Below are 26,456 nucleotides of genomic sequence, written 5' to 3'. Positions count from 1 at the left end.
TTCCGTGTACCCTTCAGTAATAAATATTGACATGTGTTGTATGTCTGTCCGTCAGTTCACGGCGCTGATGAGCGAGCTGTCTCCGGAGACGCAGGCGCTGGTTAACGGAGTACTCCAACAGCACGTGCGAAGAACATCCAGCAGTCAGTACCAGTTTAACTTATATACAAAGTCAAAATCAAAATATAATTATAATATCTACAAAAATATAACCACTTAAACACTCTTTCTCTCTGTATTTTTTTAAGATTTTAGTACTAAATAAAAAGGTAAAAAACTAGTTTTGTTTTTACAATTTTATCGGTTTTGTATAATTCCGTGTGGTTTTTGCGAAAAATACAGTTAGTCATAATATTTTATCAAAATCAGATAAATCCATACGTCAGTTTTTTTTTCAAATGTAGATAAGTCCATCCAACCAATCAGCGAAAGAAGTTTGTTTTTTTTTTTTTTTTAATCTAGAATCCAAAATCCAGATCTGTTAAATCAATTATACAAATCCACACTGAGTTTTTCAAAGATAGACAAATTGCAATCGATTATATCAAATGAAGGTAAATCCAATCAACATTTTCATTCCATTTTTGTAAAGAATAGATGGTTTTAATGCTGAATCCATAACCTCCTAACGCCCAGAGTCCTTTATAAAGGACTTATTGTCATTTCAAATCAAACTATCATAAATGACAAAGTTTGATGTTCATAAATCAAAAATTTGACTTGGGCTTTAGGAGGATAGTAAAAAAACTGCCTTTCAAATCACCGATATTATAACTTTTTTTTTCAGTTATCTCCCAAATGGTTAGAGTGGATTTATCTGACAATGCGTTTGTAGTTAAGTCATGTAACTCATGTATTGTCTACAGCTGGCAGCGATTCGCCGCTGCGGGCGTCGTCGGCGACGCCGGGCGCCGCGGACGACGTCTATTCGCGGATACGGCGCACCACCACAGAGATACACACGTACACGGCTCAACACGCCAACGGTGACTATTACAGACTGATCAACTGAAACAATGAGGGCTATCGTTTTTTTGTCTCAACTAGATGGCGCACTGTGCGTGAGGTTTTTAAGTGTGGCTTTCAGAGTCTGTTATTCCGGGCGTTAAAACAAAGTTAGATTAAATCATTATTTAAAACACCTTAAAACGTACCATAAAAATATCCAGCAACCAGTGCTGCTAGTCCCGTTTTGTTCGGAAAAAGGGAGGACAAAGTTTCCGAAAGACAAAACTGTCTCAAAACCAGACATTCATTGCCCCGTAACGCATAATTGCATAATAATTCAGGTTATACAAAATATTCACAAAAAAAATCTTATTATCGATAAACCCGCGTAGCTTACCCAAAACTATGAGATTTGACTTTCGGAGACCTCACGCTACACTAGCGCCTCTAGCGGCGAATTCATTCGCGATAGCCCTCATTACTTCGCTCACCCGCGACCTTGTGACACAGCAATAGTACATTACTGTGAGGCCGGGAAGTAGGGGTTGCGGGCTGCAGATGATATGACTATAGGATAATGATGCGAGGCCGAGCGGCCCAGGCAACCCCAGGTTCCGGCCGAGGCTTATATAGTGGTTTTTCAAACATTACTGAAATAAATGATAACACAAGAAATGAAGCTGGGGACGCGTCTAGTCTGGTCGCGGTGTTGTGTACGCGCGGGTCGCGCTGGCTGCTGCTGCTGGCGTGCTGCGTGCGTGCCGCAGAGCGCGGTTGAATGAAACAAAAACGGTCGCATTGCGGCCAGCGGCCTGCAAGGTTGTATGAAATCTCTTGCAGGCCGCTAGAGTGACCGCGCGCACGCAGCGGAGCCCCAGCGCCTGCAGCGCGATACTTCTCGGCCTATTATTTGTAACACAACGTCAATATTTCATGTCATGTTTGAGAAAATACACATAACCACACAAACCCATCGTGTTTATGTGGTAGAGCCTTACTATAACCGCTTGCTGGCTGCAGTACGATGGACCACACTCCCACAGAACACCGGCGTGAAATAGTAGTTTTGCTACTGTGTACGGTGAGTGGGAGATCCAGAGGCCCAACTCCCCTCCCCCCTCCCCCTTAGCCCCCTTTTAGGCTGGCAACGCACCCGCAGTCCTAACAATGCTGTAGGTGTCCATGGGTGGCGGTGATCACTTGCCATCAGGTGACCCGCATGCTCGTTTGCCAGCTATTTGACGTAAAAAAAAGGAAAAATATCACCACTACCACCACACTACACTGGCGCGTTTCGAACTCAACCAGAGCTCATCTTCAGAGGAACACAATCGTTCACCATGCTTCCAGATGTTAGACTCTCGTCTGTGTCGTGTCGAATTTTAACCCACTTTTATTGCTGCGTTCCCCGCCAGAGATGTCCGAGGAATGTGTTTTTCATGAACATTCATTTTTCATTTAACTATCCTCGCTACGCTCAGCTGTTTCCACTAGAGCTGTGCTTTTCGAGGACAAATGAAGCGTTTCTATTGGGTCATGAAATAGTACATTACTGCAGAGGCCGGGGAAGAAAGGCTTGCAGGCCGAGTATGTATAGATAGGATAGGTATACGAGGCTGGCATGTTCTTTCACGCCGAGGCTTGTATAGTGCTTTTCTCAAACGTGCACTAAAAGAAATAAAAACTCCTAGAAATCAATGTTTTATTCGTAAAACAACTAAAATTGTACCAGACTCAAATTATAACTGCCATCTACTTGTGTTTATTTCATACTAACATGATTTTTTAAAACGTTAAAATAATCCCAATAAAATCAAATTGCTATAAAACATGTAGATATAACGGACTGCAAAAATGAGAAATCACGTTTCTAAACGAAACTTTTAAAATGACAATGGAACGTACTAGCAAAATGGCTAAATGTTAAGTCCAGTCAATCAAAAAAAAAAAGACAATGACACTTGTCAATTTTCCCGCCAAAACTTTTTTTATTTGCTGTTCAGCTTTTAAGGCCATTATACACGAACTGCAGCCCATTTAATCAGCAACATTAATACTTTATTATGTAAATTAAATTGTGATTTGACGTAAAACGCGTCGTTAATATTTATATATTTACATATAGAATATTCATAGAACTGTAAATTTATTCAGTAACTAATAAATGAACCATAGAAATTCAGATTATTAATTTCAAGTCGTGTATAATGGCCTTTATCGTGGATATTTGGCGTTTTGCGTTGAAACAAAAGACTGTTGTCTTGCAGGCCTAGGCCTGCAACAGTATATTTTGAAGCCTGTTTTATGGAACACAACATAAACATTACGTAGCATGTTTGAGAAACACATATTCCTCGCACATCTCTGGTAAAACGCTGCCTATAATGGGCCGATTATCTTGAAATTTAATACGAATACACAAAGCCAGTATCAAACTTTGTATCAAGAATATATTTGTTATAAAAACTTTTTGTTTGCAGCGGAATGCGGGAACCACATGTCGAGCAAGGACTCCGGAATTAGCCAGATGTCTGACGTCACTCTGTCCAACAAGGGTATGAACGGGGGCGTACCCAACGGACATTATAACGCGTAAGTATAAAGTAAAGTATAAGTATAGTTATTCCGCAGTATAACAAGTTTCCCTACAGTAAGTCTAGACAGAGCAATCGTGCGGGGCGTGAGGGGTGAGACGCGGGAGGAGCCCCAGCTGCATACTTCGCCGTTCTTAGCAGCTTGGGACAAGTGTTCTAGGGCTATCGCGTTTTACATTTAAATTTATAATAAAGTTTACAATACAATACAATACAAAGACTCTTTATTGTACACCAGACATAGTAAGCGATACAGAAAACAAATTATTAAAATTACAAGGTGAGCAATAGGCGTTTATTATGGTGCATACGATATGCACTGTGTGAGCGTGCAAATCTTCATCTCGCATAAATAAATTACTAAGAATTCATCTATTTATAGAATTATATTTGTTTATTTAAAAAAAAAAACATTTAATTCAGACCATGTCCATAAGTGTTAGTTTTACAGTACCTTATTCTATATTAGTTAACTCTAGATTTACACAGTAGTATATTCTATCCTTATTCTATATTAGTTAACTCTAGATTTACATTATGTTATGTACAGAGCCTCTGGATTCCATATGTACTGAATCCCAGTGTATCCAAAAAACGCAAGCACCATACGCACGAGGCCGTTGGCGCTGTCACGCAGACGGCGCATTAAGGACGCTATTCTGTTTTTTATATAATTAAATTCAATAACAGGAACTTCAAGTCCGTTATTTCTAGTAACCGAAATTATATGTTGGTTACTAATCTATGAAAGTATATTTTGATACTTCTTATCCATAGTAAGTATGCCATTCCTAATTCATTTTGTTTTATATAATTAAATAGCAGCCTAAAGTATGAAATATACCTAAACTTGGAAGATTCCGTATCGATAGCCGAAATCCCTAGAAAAATATTACTTATTTTTTTCGTAATGGCTACGGACCCCTATTTTGGGCGGGTCCGGCTCGCTCTTGGCCGGTTTTTCTTTAAAACAATGCATATGCCTTGATGATGATGATGATTATTGTCGGCAGCGAGAGCGCGCGCGCCGCGTCCGCGGACAGTTCCGAAGAGGCCAACAGCACCAAGGAGTCCTCGCCGGTGCCCGCGCTGCACCGCCTCGACTTGCCGCCGCATGGGTATGACACGCAGTACTTATACACGGTGCCCACGACTTTTTTTTAATATTCAACTGGATGGCAAACGAGCAAGTGGGTCGCCTGACGGTAAGAGATCACCACCGCCCATAAACATCTGCAGGGGTATTGCAGATGCGCTGCCAACCTAGAGGCCTAAGATGGGATACCTCAAGTGCCAGTAATTTCACCGGCTGTCTTACTCTCCACGCTGAAACACAACAGTGCAAGCACTGCTGCTTCACGGCAGGATTAGCGAGCAAGATGGTGGTAGCAATCCGGGCGGACCTTGCACAAGGTCCTACCACCTGGATTCGACTTGGTTTTATATTTTATTTATATTAAGATATTTCAATTAATGTATGAATAAGTTGTTAATAAATCTCCAGTCTAAAACGCCTTGATTGTGACGTTACGAGACAGACACATCTAAATTAACTGTTAGGCCGCTTCGTTTACAAGCGTTGTTTCACCGGACAAACGACCGTTTTTTTTTACCGGACTTGTGGTGTTGTATGGCTTGAAAGAAAATATACCTCGTCGAGTTTCTTGCCGGATTCTTCTCAACAGAGGTTTTTCCGAACCGGTGGTAGATTTTTTTTGACATTATTAGCCTAAATTGAATTAAGATATTTTGACTTTAAGAAGTAACCTTTTGACAGTCAAAATTACTGGCCTCAACTGAATCTGTTTCGTTTTTTCAGTGACTACAACTCATCGCTGTGCCGCGACAAGATGAAACCTTACGAGACTGACGAAAACGGATTTTTGATTACTAAATGTGAGTTATGTTGATTCTACTGATTTCGGCGGCGAACAATAGATTTTGTTGGGTCTCATCTCTAGGAAAAGGGTTCGCTCAGGTCAGAAAATGAATGCGACAAAAGGCTGCTGTTGTGAAAGGTTGGAAGTAATGAGCGCCATTGTAAAAAGTTTTCAATCGTGTTCCCTTGTTTCGTGGACGGAAATTTGATACAATTTAGTTTCGTAGAAAATGTTTCATATAATATTTGATCCTTGTTATTTTAATTCTAATATTATTGTTTTAAATACTGATTTACTTCAATGAAACATATTTCACAGAAATACAATTTAATGAAGTTTACAGTCTCATTGTTTTATTCGACAAACTTAGCAGATAGTAGAATTATTTTTTAACAAATATTGTTTGTTTGGTGTATTTCTTGATGGTGCGATCCTACTAGAACACGAATCGAGTTGCTACCAGGAAATAATAAATAAGTTTTGTATGAACAAAATAATATGAGAATAAGGAATAGTCTAGTTATTCTATGATAAGATAAGAATATTAAATTTCAACAAAAATCAATAATTCTTTCATCAAAGCAAAATTCCCTTTCTCTCATCATCATCATCTTGTAATAACAAGCCACTGTGTCCGCAGCCGGTCTCCGCGAGCAAGAAGTCTTAGAAGCATTATGTCAGTTGGACACGAACAGCGCGCCCCCCGAGCAGTGGGAGCGGCTGTTACTGGCGACCCATGAGATACTCAAGTATGGAGACTGCCGGAAGCCCAGCGAGTACTTCAAGTGAGTACACGCATCCTCCTACGCGGTGGATACGGTCACCCCCACATATGGCATAGTCGAATCTCTAATTTATAATATTTATTGCCAAAAACCCACCATACAACAAAATTGACATCGAAATTTAAAACTTAATGTCTCATAGATAAAGTTGTTTTTTTTTTTTGTAAATTTGAATGATACGGAGAAAATGAAACTTTATTCCTTTTTCAAAAGATATGAGTTCTATTGCTAACAATATGTACTAGTATTATCACTTTGAACCCCAGGAGGTTAACTATTTGGAATATAATTCAGGACTATCCTGTAGATTTTTTTTCTAGGTAGGTTAGGTGTGTTTTATAACTATCCTGAAGTAGTTATAGTTAAAAAAAAAAGTTGGTTCGTCCATATGAAACAGTTGGGACATCAAAAATATTTTTAGCAAAAAATTTATAGAATCGGCCTCTTCGGTCCCTTTGGTGCCCATCGATTTAGGTTTAAATTGAATTGGAATTTGATTATTAGTCATAAAAAAACCTCGTATTAGAAAGGGTGCTTTTCAGCTCGATTGACAGGTCCGTGCCCACAATAGGCAAAATAGGCAAAAGGAAAGGCGAAAAAATATGCAATAGCACAGAGTACATATATAACAGAGACACCACCTAGTACAAGCAAATGGTATCACCCTAATACTGGCTATTCAACTGGCTATTTTTCTTTCCTTCGATTTTCCAATAGATGGCACCAGTGAGAACACAAATAACACGATACGTATTGCCATCTAGTGAGGCACTAAGGATACGGTACACTGACAACAACCAACAAGCTCACCAACTGAGCTCGACGACTAGAGATACGCATGATGTCTCTGTCTTATTTACGTCAGTAGAAGAGAATGGCATGTTTCTCTCAAATAGTTTCGACGAATGTGAGCAAGCGCGGGGCAAGCCCAGCAAGCGCATTCCGGTTTTTCGCCATCTAGCGTCACAATTGCAAAACACTACGAAAGCCTCATAGCTGAAATGTAGCCACATGTAGCCTATACTTTCGTATTCTCAATTTATTATTTTTATGGTGTTTCTTATCTTCAAATTAAGGAGTTGAATTAAGGTTGATGTGAAGTTGTGTTTATAAAATATGCTAGCCTTTTTTGTAATCTTAATATTTCTACTTAATTCGGCTTATTCACATTTTATAATTTACAAATGTTAATAGTACTGCCATCTATTGCTGTTTTTTTGTATTAAATATAGTTTGTAGGGATTGGTAGGCCATGGCAATAGGGTGGGGGAAAGGAGAGGCTTTTGCCCAGCAGTGGGGCATATTACAGAAAAAAATGTTTCTTTTTTTTAGAAATATCGTACGAGTGGCGCTCGCGACGCTGGCGGTAGACGAAAGTACCGGCGACAAGGAGAACTCCGAGAACGCTTCCAACGCCCAGCAGTCTTCAGGTACATAGCTGAGTTGCCCTGAAGTAATTTTGGATTTTAATTGGTTAGATTATTGGGTAAAAAATAATAATATTCTGTTTAGTTTGTCGGTTTCATTGTTAGAACATATTGGACATGTATTTTTTGTTTTGTCAAGCAAGCTAAACTTGACAAAGATTAAGCGCCCGTGCTGGAAAGTGCCACACGGCGTGACATCACGTGGACCCGTGGCCACATTTTATTCCGATATTCCCACGGGACAGGGGTAAAATCTCGAATTAACAACCGCTGTGCTTAGAGGGAGAGTAATGAAATTTGGCATGGTTGTTTTTAATACAACGTCAATCAAAACCACGATGTAATTTTCGAGAATTTTGTGAAATCCCGGATTTGCAGGTGGTAGGACCTTGTGCAAGGTCCGCCCGGATTGCTACCACCATCTTGCTCGCTAATCCTGCCGTGAAGCAGCAGTGCTTGCACTGTTGTGTTTCGGCGTGGAGAGTAAGACAGCCGGTGAAATTACTGGCACTTGAGGTATCCCATCTTTAGCCTCTAGGTTGGCAACGCATCTGCAATCCCCCTGGTGTTGCAGGTGTCTATGGGCGGTGGTGATCTCTTAAAAGAAAGAAAGAAAGAAAACATTTATTCGTGACAAACATAAGAACAATGAATAAAAAAAAATAAAGAAAAATATAAAAATATAGTTATGCATGTCACGAAATGGTCCCAAATCAGCATCTGCCGGTCTTGCGAACGGCGCTGGTCTTCCTTTGGGACCATCTGGACATCATACATTAAAAAAATTACTTACACAATAAAATACAGTGAGACCGGTAAAATTTTCACTTAAAAAAAAATTACCATTAGGAGACCCACTTGTTTGTCTGCCATCCAGTCGAATAAAAAAAAAACAATTCAACCATTGTATCTAATGATTAGTAATGAATGATTGACGCGTGCAGCGCCGCGGGTAAACACTTTCAGCCTTATTCATGAAAAGTTAGAGCCTCCTTGAAGGCCCGATGCTAAAAAACGTGATTCATAAACGTCTGTTAGCGCTAATCAGTCGATCAAGGCTCTGCTAAAGTTAGAGGACCGTAGACCCGCCTTTATCTCTCTGCAAAGTCGCAAAATGGCCGCCACAAGTTTGAACAGCTGACTTTGACAAGAGCAAAAAACCATACCGAAGATATTTTTAGTGAAGGGAGGGTTGCGCAAAGATTAAAAAAAAACAGGAAAATTTATTTTCAGGCATTTGTATTTAAAAATCCTCTAAATTAGGTATTTATTACTGCTACTTTACTACTTTATTTTACTAACAATAAATATGAAAAAAAAAAAATTAGGATGATTAACATAATTACGGCTTTTTGCACTTAGGTACAACATAAACATGCGGATCGGAAATGGCGGGAAAACAAACATCTCGCTTTTTATTTTTTTCCTGCTAATTTGCTGTCACTGCTGTCAATTTTTTTTTTACTATCGATGAGGCCATTTTTTCTCTTTGATTTGTCAAGATGGCCAACATAACGCGTCTAATCCGTCTATCAGCAGCTCAACAACTAGCAGACTGCTAGCAAGCGTTTATGAATCATACTTCTTGACAACCGTCTAACAAGCTTAATCAGTCTGCTAAGTAACAGACCGATCAAACCTCAATTAAGGATTTTTTATGAATAAGGCTGTAGTGTTATACAAACGTGTTGGGTGCAGGCTGGGCGACGGCGAACGAGCGCGCGGCGGCCGAGGCGGTCAAGGTCCTGATCTGGCTGTGCCGCCGCCCGGAGACGCGCCCGCAGTGGCTCGACTACTTCGACCTGATCCTGCTCAAACTTATCAACGCGTACGGCGCTCTCAGCAAGGAGGTCATGCGAGCCGTCGACCATGGACTCCCGCATGTCGCCAGAGCGTTGCCGGCCGCGCAGGTACGTTAAAGAAACAGCTCTCGGAAGATGCCCTCTGCTGGACCACCTTCCCCCGTCTCGGTTATCGTATCAGCTGAAAGCTTGTAATACCTATGCTCAGCAGAAGTTATCTTATTAAATGATATTGTAACGGATAACTCAAGTATTACATAGAGTTTAGCTCGACATGTTTCGGGCTAATTCGTAGCCTTTCTTCATTTTTTTTTTTTTTTAAGTAGCCTGTATAGTGTCCCACTGCTGGGCAAAAGCCTCCCCTCTTGACCTCCACAACTCTCGTTCTGACGCAATGTCAGGCCAGTCCTTTGCGTACATAGGAAGAAGAAGAACGTATCTTCCTGGCTCCCATCCAGTAATCATTGGATCAGCTGAAAGACACTACTGGACCTAAGTCTTCCTTCCCTCAATTGTCATTATATCAGCTGGGAGCTGCCCTCTGCTGGGCATAAGCCTTCCCCATCTCAATTTATATAGTATTAGCTGGAAAACACCCTCTTCTGGACATCATATCCTAACTCAGTCGTAATTGCATCAGCTGGAAGAGAAAAATGAATCCCTATTTCCCTTGGTCGCGGCATCACGCGTGAACGGCTGGACCGATTTCGCTAATTCTTTTGTTGTTGTGTTTGCTATTGTCAGTAGAAGGTTTTTATAAAAGATTTAGATCATTTAAAAAAAAACTACACCTGGGGCGAAGCCGCAGGCACCAGCTATTAGTTTAAAAAAGAGACATAAAAAAGAGCCTTTTGTGGCCTATTGACAGAATCAACGATTTGAATTTGAACCCTAAAATTTAGGACTCGGAAGGCTAAAGTATATTCTTTCCCCCATCAGGTCCTGGCCCTCCTGAAGCCCGTGATCCGCACGCGCGGGTACCCGACGTCGCTGTGCGCGCTCAAGCTGGCGGCCGAGGTCGCCAAGGCGCGCAGCGACGAGCTCACCGACGACATCGTCGGGCAGCTCATGGACGGCGTCTCGCAGGTACCGTAGGACCGTACTTTGGTGCGGGTGGCGTCATTGTCAGGCACGACTCCAGTAAAAAAACGCTTTGTTTTAGCCCTGAAAACCAGATTAATTTTCGATTTACTGTAAAATTAGATTTTTTGTTGCTTTAAAACAAATATATAATAAATCACGGGTGAGCCAGGAAATTCTTTTAGTTCATTGATATATGGACCTCCGCAAAGTAACGCCTGATTCAATAAATAGTTAGTTGATTGAGTTGGCTAACAAATAGCGACTTATGACGTCATAAGTCGCTATATTGCCATTGAAACTCTATGGGAGAATTGTTTTGACAGCTCATAAAAAGTACGTCAGTTGATGGGTGGTGTCAACATTCCTAATATATTATTTTATTTTCTATAAATTGTAATTTGCTAGAATTTACTTTATATGTTAAATTATTGATTATTTTATTTTTTAATGTGTTTTTACTGAATTTGATATGATGATGATGATGATGATGATGTCCTCCATGTCGTGTCCGACAAAGGCGAACCTTTAGAATTGTTTATTATGTGCCCGAATATGGCTGGCAAAGCCAAACTTAGTCTTAAAGGTCCTATTACAGGGCGCGCAATGTAATTGACCACTATCATTATACGTGTAAGTGTAGGAAGGTCTCGGGCGGGTCTTTATAGTAAGACGTTTGGCATCCAGGTGTTCCAAGCGATGCGTCTCAAAATTTGCAACAATTTGAATTTGATATATTTCGTCTTACATTCAATGAAATGAGGTTATATTGTGTTATTTTAATTTTATTCTTATTATATTGTAAGTAGTGTGCAAGAATATTGTACGCCTCTAGTAGGCAGGATATGGCGCTTCTTTATGTACTGCTGTCTATCAATTTTATCACCCATAACTGCAATAAAGACTTTGATTTTGATTTTACGAATGTTTGTTCTCGAGTCTTGGACGTTACAAACATCTGTCCCGGACTCGAACCACTTGGCTATCTATCAGGTCGTCAACATACACTAAATCTCTGTTGTTTCAGTTGGCTGACCACCAGAACTCTGCGGTGCGTAAGGCGGCCATATTCTGCATGGTGGCGTTCACGTTCGCCCTCGGCGAGGAGCGCATGCAGCCGCATCTCAAGCATCTGTCTGTCAGCAAGTGCCGCCTGCTGCAGGTAACTGGGGGTGCACTAGGGTGCTCCCATCTTTTATACAACGTATTAGCTGTTACCAGAGTTGCTAGGTCTTTTTCGAAAAAAAAAAAAAAATCAAAACGCTTCCAACGTGCACATAGCGGCAACATTGATTGTCGATTGCGTTAAATCTGACAGTTGAATCGTTTATTTGGGAAAAAAAGTTATTTTAGAGAAAAATACCGAACCGCCTATGCTTCGGTACTTTTGTTATACCGAACACAGTGCTGAAATACCGAACGGTTCGGTAGAATACAAAACACCTGGCAACACTGGCTGTTACCCGTGGCTCCGTCCGTGTAGAATTCGCGGTATCCCACGGGAGCTGCGCAATTTTCCGGGATAAAACTATCGTATATCCGTCCCCGGAACTCGAACTATCTGTATACCGAATTTCATCTAACTCGGATCAGCGATTTAGACGTGAACAGGTAAGAAACAAACAGACTTACAAACTTTCGCATTTATGATATTATAGTGGGAGTACATAACCTAACCAACAAAACGTTGGAAAATCCCCGACTTTGTCACTTCAAAGTTCAATATATCAAAAACGGCTGAACCTATTTTGATGAAACATATCTAAGAACCATCGCTAGAAAACATGCTTTCAAATAATAAAATACCGCATTCAAATCGGTCCACCCGTTTAAGAGCTACGGTGCCACAGACAGACACACTCCTTTAACTTATAACACCCCTCTTTTTGCGTCGGGGGTTAAAAATAATTCGTAAAAAAAACTCATGTCAAACGAACATGAAACCTTATATCCATCGTCGCGGTTGAAATTTTTGTGCTTTTTTATTTCAACCGCACTATACGGTATTTGACTATTTTTTGTATGTATTATAAATTAAAACTTTACAATGCCTGTTATCAGGGAACAAATTTTAAGCTAACAAATGTTATAAAGGTTTGAAATCCTTAGATACTGACATGTGACGTCGCACGCTAGTTACTTGCTGCATAGAGAAAAGCGTTTTATATAGTGCTATAAATCCAATTTTCAACTGATTTATGTTTTCTCTTCGCTAACACGCACATAATAATCATGGCAAATGAGTAGTCAAATACCGCATTCTTGAGTTGAACTTACGTTCGATGGAGAGAATTTTAGGAATTGTGAAGCCCAGTCCAGTGGTTTGGTCCTGACTCCAATAATAGGGCACACCATTTCAAACACTGATTGGTCCTGGTGTCCGCAGGTATACATCAGCAAGCACCGCGACGAGCCCGGGCGCGGCGCGCCGCACGCCACGTAGCGAAGGCGGCGACGCGCGCACACGCACACCCGCGCCACGCAGACCGACTGAACACTGATCACTGATGCGCCGCACACTGATCACTCACGACCTACGACCGACACTCGCTCACTTTGTTGACGGTACTAACTGCACTGATGAGTCTTGACGCCCATTTACTGATCACTGACGGCCGACGAGCGAAACTAGTTCACTTGTCACTGACGACACTAACTGCTACACTGGCGCGTCTTGACTCCCATTTATTGATCACTGACGACCGACGAGCGACACTCGCTCGCTTATTGACGGTACTAACTGCACTGACACGTCTTGACACCCATTTACTGATCACTGACAATATTTGTACTTTAAACGTTGACGAGTGACGTTTGACACTCGTTCACTTATCATTGACGGTACTAGCTTATACAATGAACGCGACTAGTGATGTCTTGACACTCGTTTACTGATCACTGACGATTGTCACACTAAACGCTGATGACTGACGTATGACATTCCTTTACTGATCATTGACGTACTAACTTACACGCTAAAAGTGACGTCTTGACACCCATTTACTGACTGACGACATACGTTCTTCAAACGCTGACGAGTGACGTTTGACATTTGTTTACTGATCAGTGACGATCCGCACTAAACGGACACTTGCTCGTTTATTCTTTCACTGACGGTACTCACCAATACATTGAATGCTGACGGTGATCAGTACATAGGTAATCGTTGAAGGAGATATATAAAAAAACAACGCGTTATTTAGCAATTAAAGTGTTTACATATCTTCTCTGATAACGATGGTTAATGTCGTAATACATCGTCAAAACGCCCCCATCTTAAAATCGATAATCTTGCAAAGTGAACTTCGCTCAGTGTCATCAAGGTTAATCACCATCGTCAGTGATCAGTGGAAGGTCATCAGAGTTCACCAGAGGTCATCAGAGGTCATGCCTTATTGATTATGTTGTGATATACTGTTGATCTATGCAAGTATACCCGTTATTCGTTGAATTTGACACCTTACGCCGTTCAGTTAAAGTTGACATTGACTATCGCCCTCTCGGGTCTGTTATTGTATAATTGGATTTGACTAGAATGTTAGAAATGATCCTGTCTCTAGTCGTTGCCTCATAATAAAGACTTAACAGTTTCGGCATTGCCAATCTAGTCTGTATCCAGCACTAAAGGCAACAGCTAGACATATGAAGATGATTGCCAATGGATAAATACACTATATGATTGATTTTTGTAAGTTATTTGGATATAACCTAACCAGAAAAAAAACTGTTTTTTTCGGAATGAGAAAGAAATTTCCTTTTTTGTTTAGCTCGTAGATTTATAACACCCACCTTTTTTAATGCGGGAGAAATTAAGAATACTTCCCCTCCAAACCCCTCCCCTAATAGTTGTTATTTCACGTTAAAGCGCATTTTTTTTTTCAGATTTTCAAATAAACAACTGTTACATTTTTTGTTTCATAAATTTGGATCGGTTTAAAATGCAGTTGGATTATTTTTGTTTTCTTAAATAAATTGTAAATTATCTACTTACCTTCGCATAGATCAATGGTACGTTTATATTTCGACTGTATTCCCATTGCGTTAAGGATTATGTTTGATGTGGTAATAAAGTGTACGAAATTTCATATTTATCTGCCTCGATCGTATTTTCTCGAAATATTAAACCCAATTCGAATTTTAAGTATACTAATGAAAGTTTTTCTGTAGTCGGGCAAACTTAAAACTATTCACAGCTGACAATTTTTAATTTTTTATTCGTAAAACGGGACCAGTGATCAACTTCGAAGTATCTATTTATGGGCAAAAAAAGAATCATCCAAATAAATTCAGAAACAAAGAAGTTATAGAGTGAATAGGCTGTTACTGAACCAGTGTGATACACCTTGCCTCATCTGCACTTAACATCACCAAGGTCAGTTTTATGTGAAAAAAATGTTCCCACATTCATATTTTTATACCGGATATAGTTGAATTCAAAGTCAAAATATTTTTGTTCAATTTAGGCTTTGACAAGCACTTATGAATGGCAAAAATATGACCACCACCAAATTGAAAACACCTTTTTCGAATTCTGTTAAAAAACTAATCTCACTTTTAATAGTAACTCAGGCATGAATACAATCTTAAATATGAAATTTCGTATATTTTGGTATGATGTACTAAAAAGACACGTTTATTTATTTAAAGAAAGGAATGTTTGTATGACAAAGGGGTAACGCGCGCGTCTCGAAACATGTACAGAATTGTATTTATAATAAACGTGGATGAATTGAATGACATTATTTACTGAAATATTTGAAAAATACGACTCGAATCTTTAAGTCGCTGCCGGCAGTGATTTACTATAAAATATTACACTTTCAAATGAAATGAAGAGTTTAAAGATTTTTTTGTAGGTAGTTTAGAAAATGGTGTCATTCAATTGTGATCTTTAAACGTATTGGCTTAAGATTGGCAGTGTCTAGTGCGGTGTATAAAATTATGTATGTCGGATAAGTATTTTAGTACTCATTAGATGGTTTCCGAACGCACTTGTGAAAAATTATGAGAAATAGTTTTAAATTACAACCAACGCCGTCTCTTTTGACTATGTAAGATAGTGAACAAATTTTGAAAGTGTTTGTGGTTGCTCTGTTCTATACCTTGTCACAATAAATGTCAGCCGCAGGTTGCAAAATAACTATCAACTCATCGCCGGCGGCGTTAGTAGTCAGTATGTTTTCGCTATTGTCACTACATGGAAACAATGTTGTCGATATATAGTTTCGCGAATAGCCGAGCTGACACGTCCTACCGGCCCGCATGAGATATGTATGCACGCTTTGTGTTGTAAGATATTGGTGCTGGTAACGTTGTATTACATAATCTGTTCCCCTGTCAGTAGTACACCTGGTACAACTGGTGTAGTAGAGCGTTTTCATCGAACCATTGATATTAGAATTGGCGTGCATTGGGTCGAGTCCAGGGTAGGCAGTTGGTAGTTTGCTTGCAGCAGCGCGCCACCAGCACTAGCGCTGCCTGCCCTGCTGGCCACTCATACACGCCATAGACTAAGAGTCGACACTCCTAAATATCCCCAAAGATCTTGACCTGCACTCATGACAACTCTCCTTCAACAACTGGTGAAGTGGAACGTCTACATACTACTGTTAAAGAGCGGACACTACATATCAAATACACCGTTTATTAAATGGATGCGACGATGTGTACACTCCAATGTATCGCAGTTGAAGCCCGAACGTTCAAACTACAGTCAAACGGCGCCTGCGGGGGGAAGCCAATCCTGGTGGGGGACAGAGAGTGACAATTCAGTACAGAGCATTGAGACATTGCAAAACTTGTTTACTATTAAAAAAATATCAGAAAGAATATTAGAAGATTTTTTCCACAAACCATTAGTAATTGTTAAATGTAATATTTATTGTATTTCTAAAGGATAAGAGTTTATTATATTGGCAATACTTTGGAAAAAGCTTATATCTCCAAATTTATGCTGCATAGGGATATCGAACTACACGCTACATGAAATTAGGGTACAATATGATGTATATTTTTTATGAAAAAAGTTAATTCCTGTCCTGATCTCTGTTATGTAACCATATGCGTATGCGCAAGCACATATCATATGGTACAAATCACCAAAGTTTCGTCACGACTGTATTAAATATTCAGGAGCGCGCGAAGGACAAACATACGCACCTTGATTTTTATATAAATATAGCATGTTTGATAATGGTTCACAATTCCTTAGCTACTCCAAAGTTATTTGGACTTTGTAGTCCAATTATACACATTTTGAGATGCGGGCTTTTTCCAAAGTGTCGTTGATATGACACTTGCCATGAGTGTAGCTTGATCAGCCTCTGCCTATGACTGTGAAGGGATTTTTGATATTAAAATTGATAATGATTCGCCTAGGATACTATTCGATAAATTTGTTGATCGTTCTGCAAATACTTGAGTTTACATTAAATGTTACTGTGTCCAGTGCTATTTCTTGTATTTCCTTATATTAGAAACTTGATTTATAAATAATGGGAGGCGGTTTTGTTGAATTAAAATTAGGAAATCAAACATTATTTCATAAAAAAAAGATATTTGTTAATAACAAAATATTACTGTAGTGTTCTGACGATTAGCTTCCAATTTTAAATCATGTGTCAATGTCAATCTACCTGACTTCTATGACAATTCAAAGCCGCCTCAAACCCTACCAGTGTAAGTCCTGAAGAGACAAGGGTATATATGTTTATCTTATCACAATTCGTCACACAATTTTGTCTTTGTTAGTCCTTGAAGGATGTGTTAATGAGTGAGATGTGAAGATATTGGCTTGTTTGACGTTGCGTGTACGTTAGGTTTTATAATGGAACTCGGGGTAAGAGTGACCGTATATGACTTAGTTTATGCGTCATATCTTACAAAATTTTAGTAAATTTCGTGAAAAATTTAGGAGTTTATGTTTAAAAATATACTGTTGACGGTTCCCTTTCTTACGACTTTTAATGTGCTCATAAAGCTTAGGTTTTAAACCGTATATTGACAAAATTTCAGATATCTAAACGCAGAGATGTCAATCATTAGTCTCCTCATTTAGGTGGTTTCTGGGAGTCTAAAGTCAAAAACACAAAACTCCAAACTGACACTTGTTCTGTTCAAAAGTTATGAGTCACCTCTACCTCCGGTTCCACAATTTCGTAGTTACATTTCCATTTTGTAACATAGATGGCGCCAATGTGCGTTTGTGCCTTTATGCCAAAAAGCGTTACTTTTCGTTGCGTTTGTAATATGACGGTTAACGCGGTGTTGGACAGTGATGGCGGTATAGCATGTTTTATCGAAGAAAACTTTTTTTTTATTGTGATAATTTGAATGTGAACAGGATTTTAATACACTTTTTGGTGACTAGTTTTCTAATCGGAAAAATCTATAAAGCATACCATTACGGTACAATTTAAGCGTTAAAACAATTTCAAAGAATTAATTGATGGGATGATTGTGTCGAGAATGATTTCTTGTTTCACAACAGCAATGGATGCTGATGATTTTTTGATTACGGAGTTGAAATTCTATCCCTATCTAAAAGATATCTCCTTATACATAAATATATTTTAAACTTCTTTTAATTCGCCTTTGTTTGTCATGTCCTAAAACGGTTTGAAAAAAAACATAATTTTTAGGTATTTTTTTTTAAATTTTAACTATCTTCAATATAAAATGCTATACCGTGGTGTTTCCTAAAAAGATCCTTTTTTGTCATTTTGTATGTATGTTATCATGTAAATTTGTATCGTTTGAACCAAACTAGGTTTTTCGTTTGTATTTTTTGTGGTAAGCAAAAGTAGTTTACCATCACGTAGAGATTAACGCTTCCCAAATATAATATAGTTTGAGATGTTTTTCGTGTTCATTTTGTGTTAGTTTGATCATTGTGTAACATAACCTCGTAAAGCCCAGTCTACTGTCCATCCATAAATTTTGTCATACCAACTTTGCCTATTTTTAGGCCAATTTTGCCCCCCTCACTTGTCTCCTATTGCTATGAAAATTGCAATTTGTTCCTTAGTCATAAACCGCCTGATGCCAAATTGTAAACGGTTGACTGTGCAACTGGCTTTTAGTTTGTTAAAAAAGTAACTACTCATTCAAATCATCCTTTCATAATGGAGGTTATGTTGCCACATTGTTTCGAATCATATAACATGAACACACGGGGTTCATATTGGCTCGCATAATTCTCGAAAGTCATAATGCTTGTCATAACTCTTTTTTTATAATCCAATAATTGTTCGAAGTTGTTATAAAACCAACCTAACCTAAAAGTTCTATGGTGATAATTAAAAAAAAATTAACTGACAAACATAACTTTCAAAAATTATACGATTAGATACGCGCCCGAACACAAGATATATTTATAATAATTCCAATTATTTAACCTTCCTTTTCTAATGCTTTAATGTTTAGATGACTAATTTACGTGTTACATTATTATGTATGTCGGCTTGTGTATGTCTGTAGGCAGATTTCAATGTATAGAAAAAAAAAACAGAATCTCCTCTTTCCTAAACCGTCGGGTTTGCACCTTTCTATATATTGTATTCTGTTATGTCAGTGGTATATATGTTTTCAAGACCAGAACCGATATGTCGTCATATTTTGACTTTTGTTGTAATGTATTGTTATATAAGAATTTTTATTATTGTGTTTTTTGCATTAGTAGTAATAACTGTTTATTCATGTATGATGACAATTTATATAAGAAAATATGCGAAGTATATTTATTCCTACAAAATCGCTACAAGTTATTTTAATAACAATAATAACAAAGTATAAATAACGGCAACGGACGTAGCACTTATATTTTTATGTCAATTGTCTCATAATGAAAAAGTGTATTTGTTAACACATTTTGAAAACGATTTTTTTTTTAAATTCTTATATAATGATACTTCAATATAAACCCTTACTAATTATAAATAAAAATAGAAATTGGGGTTTTTCGTGATTGTTTTGTATAAATGAAAATGGTTTAGAAATTAATAAGGCTCTCCTGTTAAATTGGTGTAAAACCTATTTTAATTGTGATATTCATGCTTTTACAGTTTAGTTTATATTTTTTGAATATATCATGTTGGCATTGGGATTTTAATCTTAAGGATGTTTTTGGTTTTTGTTCCAGTTTTATAAAATCCTTATGGCACAATGTCTTAAGTTTTTTTTTTCAAATTAGCGTTTTTGGATGTGTTGATATTTTTATTAGTAAGGGTTTATATTATTAAATATAACTTGAAATTCCGCTTCTCAAACGTATTTTGTAAAATTATAATACCTTTTTTCAAAGTGAACTTTCTAGTTGCGCGTTTTATTGTATTTATGTTTAATTATGTAAAATTGCATTTATAAAATAAATCGCTTGGAAGCTGTGTCAAATATTACCCGTAATTAATGTATTAATTATTAATTGATTAATGTACGATAGTTATGAATAAAATGATTTTTAAGCCTTTATTAGTTTGTTTTATTTTTACGAAGTGCAAAATTCGAGTTTCGTACCTTGCCGTCACGCTGACGCTTATGTTATTTAGTACGAGAGTGAGAGAGACGGTACGATACAAACTTCGAATTTCGGGATTATTCGTGGCAGTTCCTTTGGCTGTTCCTTCGATGGAACTATTGCGATTTTTTCGCACTAGTTCCTTTACAAGACTTAAGGGAAGAACTGAGTTTATTTTATCGCCTTTATTCCTTTGGCAGTAGCGTCTTCAGTTCTTGGAAAGGAAAGAAGGCGACCAAATAAGCGCAGCACGTATCCGAATTTCGTAGTAAGAATATGTGTAAAAAAAAAGTAACGGGTAAGAAAAAAAAATCTTACAAATATACAATTTCAATCACAAATGTAATGAAAAACATTGTGTCACACGGGTTTCGAATACTCTCGTTCGTAATTCCTTATTTATCGCCCTTAAGACACAATGTACTTATGAATAGCACCTTTTCGCTTGAGTAGATTTACCTTTATCCCGATCTAGCACCAAAATGCGTCTCGGTCTCAATCCACGACCTACTTGGTCTAGAAATTTCTTAACATGTCGATACATCTAGGCCATAATCGTATAAAACAGACAATTGTTTAAATAATGACTAATTTTTATATTGAGATCGCGTTGTAAATAAAATCGTTTGTCGATGATTAATAGTTTATTTTACGTTTAAGTATTTAAGCGACGTTATAAAGCCAAGCGCTATGTTATTTCATGTCTAGTTACAGTAACATCTGTAACCAATTAAATTGTTTACGTGTTAAAAGAAATTAAGGGTCTACTGATTTCTTTTTTTGTGTTTAAGGAAAGGAGTAAAGTGAGTACCGAGTACATTAATTTTACTTATATCCTACTAAGACTACTAAATAATATTATAAATGCCAAAATTTGTATCTGTAATAATGCTTTTTCTGAAAAATATATTGTTATTGTTTTAAATGCGTTCGACGAGTTTATTAGTTTATTATATAAAATTAACGAAGGCAAGTATTGAACTAGTGTTAAAAAAATGGGTTTCATGTAGGTACCTATATTATTTGTTTATTTTGTAAATGTAATTTATATAATGTGTACCTGCATGCTAACATAGACTAAGACATTGTAACAAACAAATTTTTATGGGCTCCTGGCCAGAAATAAACGAATTTAATTTAATAAATCCGAGGGTATTTTGTTGAAAAAATCTACCACTTGCGCCTGTTTGGTATACATACCTACCTTTGTTATGTGACGATGCAAGAAAGTCAGCAAAAAGTGTAGTCATCAAAAAAGCTTTTATTAAAAATATTTTTAACAGAAAATTATTTTTTAAGATATTTTGTAAAAAAAAACAGTTTCTTCCTCTACTACTTTTACTTACCTACTGTTGAAAAGATATAGTCCTGTAATTAACGGACAGGTTTGCCTGTACACAATGAATTACTTGTATAAATTCCAACTAAACCACAAAGAAACCTATAAATTAAGATCGGCGTCACAGCAAAACAAACAGATTAACAATAAAATCGACACAAACACCGTAACAAATCATTATCTACTTACATTTGGCATAATTTATACGTAAATTCAAACCTATTGTTCAGAATCGAATGCGTCAAAACCAAGTTATAATAACACCGCACAAAATATACAACAGTAATATGTAAGTAAACCATTATAGGTATACTTATATAAAGAAGTAAAAACAATCAAATGATCAAATACGTATTATGTACCTTTTTTGCTATCAGACAGCACAATGTTAAAACTCTTACATATTTTTTTTTTTTTTTGGATAAGTTCGCCTTTGCTCATATATCTCAATGTTTGTCAATTGTGTTTGTTACTTATTTTGTACAATAAAGAGTTTACATACATACATTTTTAAGGTTAATAGGCATGTATTTTTTAATTTTTATATATAAAATATATGTTTTGGCTGCAGCTGAAAATTATTCGAGTCATTTCATTACCATCCTAAACAAACGGGTGGACAAGTCGCAAAAATGTTGATCACGCTACTTAGATTTTTTTATACGACTGGATGGCAAACGAGCAAGTGGGCTCCTGATGGTAAGAGATCACCACCGCCCATAGACCCCTGCAACAACAGGGGGATTGCAGATGAGTTGCCAATTTTGAGTTTGATTGTTGTTGTTATTATTATTATATTGACCATAGTACCTACGGAATTTAAATTCAAGCCCCTAAGGCACAGGTTTAAACCTAGTTTAGGGGTCGAAAGCTCGACCACTTACTTAAGACCCTTTTGTACAAACTTAAGTTTATGTTGCTTGTAACACTTCTTTTTGAGTACAATAAACATTATTATATTATTAAAATATCGACTAACATTTATAAATAAGTATTCTGTTAGCACGAAATTCATTCGCAAAGTAACTTTGTAAACCAACCAGCGTCAGCCGCCAGCTCAGCTGTGTAAATGTAATTAATTATCTTTTGTAGCGTGTCTGGAATTGTTTTGGAGCAGTCGTTGTCGGGTCTAGAAGCCTGCAGGTCGTGAAGATGCTGTCCAAAGCACTTATTTTGGTGTGCGCAGCTACGCTTTGCCTGGCCGGTGAGTTCCCATTATTATTCGGAAGATGTGAGCAGGACTAACCAGTGGCGTAGCTAGGGGGGCGGCGGCCCCGGGTGTCCCGCCCCGGGTGACACCTTTGCTACCTATAAAAAATCCTAAAACTATGGCAGATTACATAACCGCCACTAATCCATACTAATATTATAAATGCGAAAGTGTGTGTGTCTGTATGTTTGTCCGTCTTTCACGTCTAAATGGAGCGACGGATCGACGTGATTTTTGGCATGGAGATAGTTTATGGGCCAGAGAGTGATATAGGCTACTTTTTATCCCGGATAATGCACAGTTCCCGAGGGAACAGCGCGCGATAACCGAACTCCACGCGGGCGAACAAAAATAAGTACCTAGGTACTTAATAGGTGCCTACTTGCATAGTAAGCTTTTTTTTCATTCGATTTTAGGGGTGACACCTACAATATCCGCCCCCGGTGTCACCCAGGCTAGCTATGCCACTGGAACTAACCCTACACCCTCAATAATTGGGTAGTAGGGCCGGAATAAGAGTCCCCAGTACACTCGCGTCCCCATACGTGCCCATACAAACGTAGTTTCGTTCTATTTACAAGCAGCACTACGGATCAAAACGCAACTTTGCAACTTTAATAAGCAGGTTTGGTTAAAATAAAATGTAACGGCAAAAACCAAATTTCCATTGCTCATACAAAACTTAAAATTAATGTGATATTATTTTGTTACATTGAATATGAACGAAAACTAATATAAGCATCAAAATAGCTGCTCCCATTATAGTCGCAAAGTTTCATTTTGTTTCAGTGTGTTGTTTGTAAATTAGAACGAAACTACTTTTATATGAAAATGCGATCAGCGGCGAGTGTACTCGCGACTCTTAACCATTAGGTAGAGTAAGCAACTGCCTAGGGGCCCCGCTCGAGCACAAAAACATCGAAAATGTTTCGTTAACACTTTCCCTCGCTACGCTCAAGATGCTTCGCTACATTCCCTCCCTTCCCTTCCCTTTAGAATCCGTTTTAGGAATAAGTTCGCCTTTGTACTCTTTTTGTTTTGTTGTTTTCTTTTTGTATTTTTTTTTTGTGTTTTATGTATAATAAAGTATTTACATACATACATACATTCTGGATTCAATGTTCCGCCCTCACTTCGGGCACCTTAGCACCGTTTTTGGACAGTTGAAGTAAATATATAAAAAGTTATAGTACTAAAATGATATGTTTAGTGAGTTTTCAAAAGTTTATACTGAAACGAATAAAGTTTGTAATGTTTTATTAATAAAAAAATATTTTAAACGTAAATAGGTATTAAAACAAATGACCATAATCGGTACGGTGACCACAAACGGTACTTCTACCCTACATAAGTAGCCCAGTGGTTAAATTCGAGAACCTGACTACGGAGCTTGAGGTCCCGGGTTGCATCCCCGGTCGGGGTAGATATTTATATGAAAATATACGAATGTATCTTCTTGAGTCTTGTGTGTTTAATATGTATTTATGTATGTGTCTATCTATTTAAGTATGTTTATCCGTTGCCTAGTATTCATAGTACAAGCTTTGTTTAGTTTGGGACTACGTAAATTGGTGTCAAGTGTCCCGTGATATTCATTTATTCTCCATGCTTTAGCCAAATCAAAATACGTCCGCCCATGTGTCCTGAGTGACCTGCACTGCATCAGGGACAACTTCAAGGCGAACTCCAAGTGCAACCCCAAGGTCCTGGGTTCAATCCAGAGCGAGTACAACATCCCCTCACTGCCCTTCGACACGCCGTACTTCAATGCGTCCTACGTCGATCAGAACTTGTTCGTGAGGAATCACGATAAATGCGTGGTATCTGAGTTTTTGTAAGTATTTCGTAACATTTCACTTCACTGTCTACAGCAGGCGTTTTTGTAAGTAATTCGTAACATTTCACTTCACTGTCTACAGCAGGCGTTTTTGTAAGTATTTCGTATTTTCAACCTTTTGGTGTTAACGGCAAACTTTTCGTTCATAAAATCATCAAAGTTTCACGGCACACAAGTAAAAAATAGCAAAGTAGTAGGACCAGTCAAATAAAAAGAAAAAAAAAGGTCATCAGTCCATTTCGTTGGTGGACGTTCTACGCTGCACTCGCCGATCCGCGGTCTCCATTCGACAATGTTTCGGCTCCAACAGCAATCTGTTCTCCGTTGCTATATGGCCTGCCCATTGCCGCTTCAACGAGCTAATTGATATTCGTCGCGAGCGCGCAACGAATTCGCTGCGTATCACGGGAAAATTAGTATATGGTGTAGCTCTAAACGCGGCGAACTCGCTGCGCGCTCGCCTCGCTTTCAACTCGCCCGCAATTCGCAAGTGTGATTATGTCCTAACTCTACTTGGTTTGGATAAGTATATAACTAAATGTAAACAAACTTCAGCTGCCAGATTTGGTAAATTCAAGGATTTTAAACATTTTACTTATCTATCATTGTAATACAAACTAGACTTGTGTATTTCAATACAGAAATATAAATGTTTAGATAGTTTGATGGGGGAATTTCAATATTTAAGACACCATTTGACGTTGTTTTGTTTGCATTTAGTTAAATCCAAACCAAGTATAATAATACAACATTGCGGGGAATGCTCTATAGAACCTTGGCAACCCTAACAGCGCCCTGAAGGGTGTGCAAAGTGGTTCTCTATCGTTTGCCCGAATTTCATATGCCCGTATGTATCGTTTTCTAGAATTTTCATTTGCCATACAGCAATTTATTGCTGAAATAGTAATTTCCTCAGAGTTGATATTAAACTAACCTAACCCCAACCTACTGCATTATATATGATGACATTAAAAAAAAATCTGAAAACCACGGTTTTATATATTTTATGGCAAACGTTGTTATGGCAAGTGAAATTCGGGCAAATGAAGTTCGGGCAAGTAAAGGTAAACGGTGCAAAGGAGCTAACAGCGTCATTTTGTCTGTCCAGCTTCAACACGGAGTCAGACACGGCGGTGTTCGCCATCGACTGCCCCGGCATCGAGTTTGAGTCCGACCGACTTATGCTTCAGCACTACTCGCTGAAAGAAGACACAAAATACAACTACCACGTGCGGGCCACTTACCGTAAGCACTAAGATTACCTACAAGACGCATGCCACTCAAAATGTGTGTTCGAGTTTCGGTTTCGACGTACAGAATGATCGATCAAGCAAGTCAAAGACTTAGGACTGGTTTGGTTGCTTTACATTTGGCAACTTTTTTAGAATCTCTAGGGGGGGGGCGCTGCCCTCCCTGCTCCCACCTGGCGACACCCTTAGCTGCTTCCCTTGGAGAATGTATGTTTTCCTGCACTATATACTTATACCTATGCTCCCTTCTAGATCTGGCTCTGATTATACTATCAGGATGATTGTGTATTATTTCCATGTTCCCACAGCCTTGGTCCGTCTGACGATGAACGTGCAGCGCGCTAACAAACTGAACATCTGCAACGCTTTCACGTTCGCCGACGTCACCGCGCTGCCGATCTTCTACATCGACCCCAAGGGTATGTTCGAATTAACTACTTCAATACGACGCAATACAAGAGACACAACACAACAACACACAAACAGAGAGGTACAGAAGTCAATCAAAGTATGCTACAGTCGAGTTCATAGACTTGTGAGCAAAAGTTTGATCAAAAATATTTGAACACGACTCTATTGTTAACGGCGTAGAAGCGTGTTCAGATATTTTTGCTAACAAGTTTATGAACTCGGCTGTACTTCACTTTTCATACCTACGCTCGGCGGTAGCTCTAGGGTTGTGAACTATGGCTTATGCACAAAAAACTATTGTGGTATAGTGGCATCGTATCTGGTTGTTGGATATGTTGAGAATGAAACGGGAAGAATGGAAATATAAATTAATAATAAC

General features: G+C 38.2%; 2 protein-coding genes across 2 annotated transcripts in view; both read left to right on the top strand.

Moving 5' to 3' along the window:
• Nucleotides 1–19,984, top strand: part of chb (CLIP-associating protein) — a gene marked incomplete in the record, with an annotated part of 81,481 nt that extends 61,497 nt beyond the window's left edge. Inside the window, 11 exon segments of the mRNA XM_074108611.1 lie at nt 56–143; nt 867–986; nt 3,429–3,540; nt 4,556–4,660; nt 5,362–5,438; nt 6,063–6,207; nt 7,540–7,637; nt 9,333–9,544; nt 10,376–10,522; nt 11,544–11,678; nt 12,903–19,984. Coding sequence (XP_073964712.1) covers nt 56–143; nt 867–986; nt 3,429–3,540; nt 4,556–4,660; nt 5,362–5,438; nt 6,063–6,207; nt 7,540–7,637; nt 9,333–9,544; nt 10,376–10,522; nt 11,544–11,678; nt 12,903–12,959 — 1,296 coding nt within the window.
• A 739-nt stretch (nt 19,985–20,723) lies between these two features.
• Nucleotides 20,724–26,085, top strand: LOC141443374 (fibrohexamerin-like; the record flags this gene model as incomplete). Its single annotated transcript, XM_074108613.1, is given in 5 exon segments — nt 20,724–20,833; nt 22,462–22,573; nt 24,194–24,413; nt 25,525–25,661; nt 25,975–26,085. Coding segments are annotated over 4 exon segments (520 nt in total), but the record flags the coding sequence as incomplete, so codon positions are not given.
• Nucleotides 26,086–26,456: the final 371 nt, after the last annotated feature.

Source organism: Choristoneura fumiferana, chromosome 27 (assembly GCF_025370935.1).
Source record: "Choristoneura fumiferana chromosome 27, NRCan_CFum_1, whole genome shotgun sequence".
Lineage (NCBI taxonomy): Eukaryota > Metazoa > Arthropoda > Insecta > Lepidoptera > Tortricidae > Choristoneura > Choristoneura fumiferana.
The sequence above is the reverse complement of the archived record's forward strand: the minus strand, read 5'-3'. Positions and strand labels throughout refer to the sequence as shown.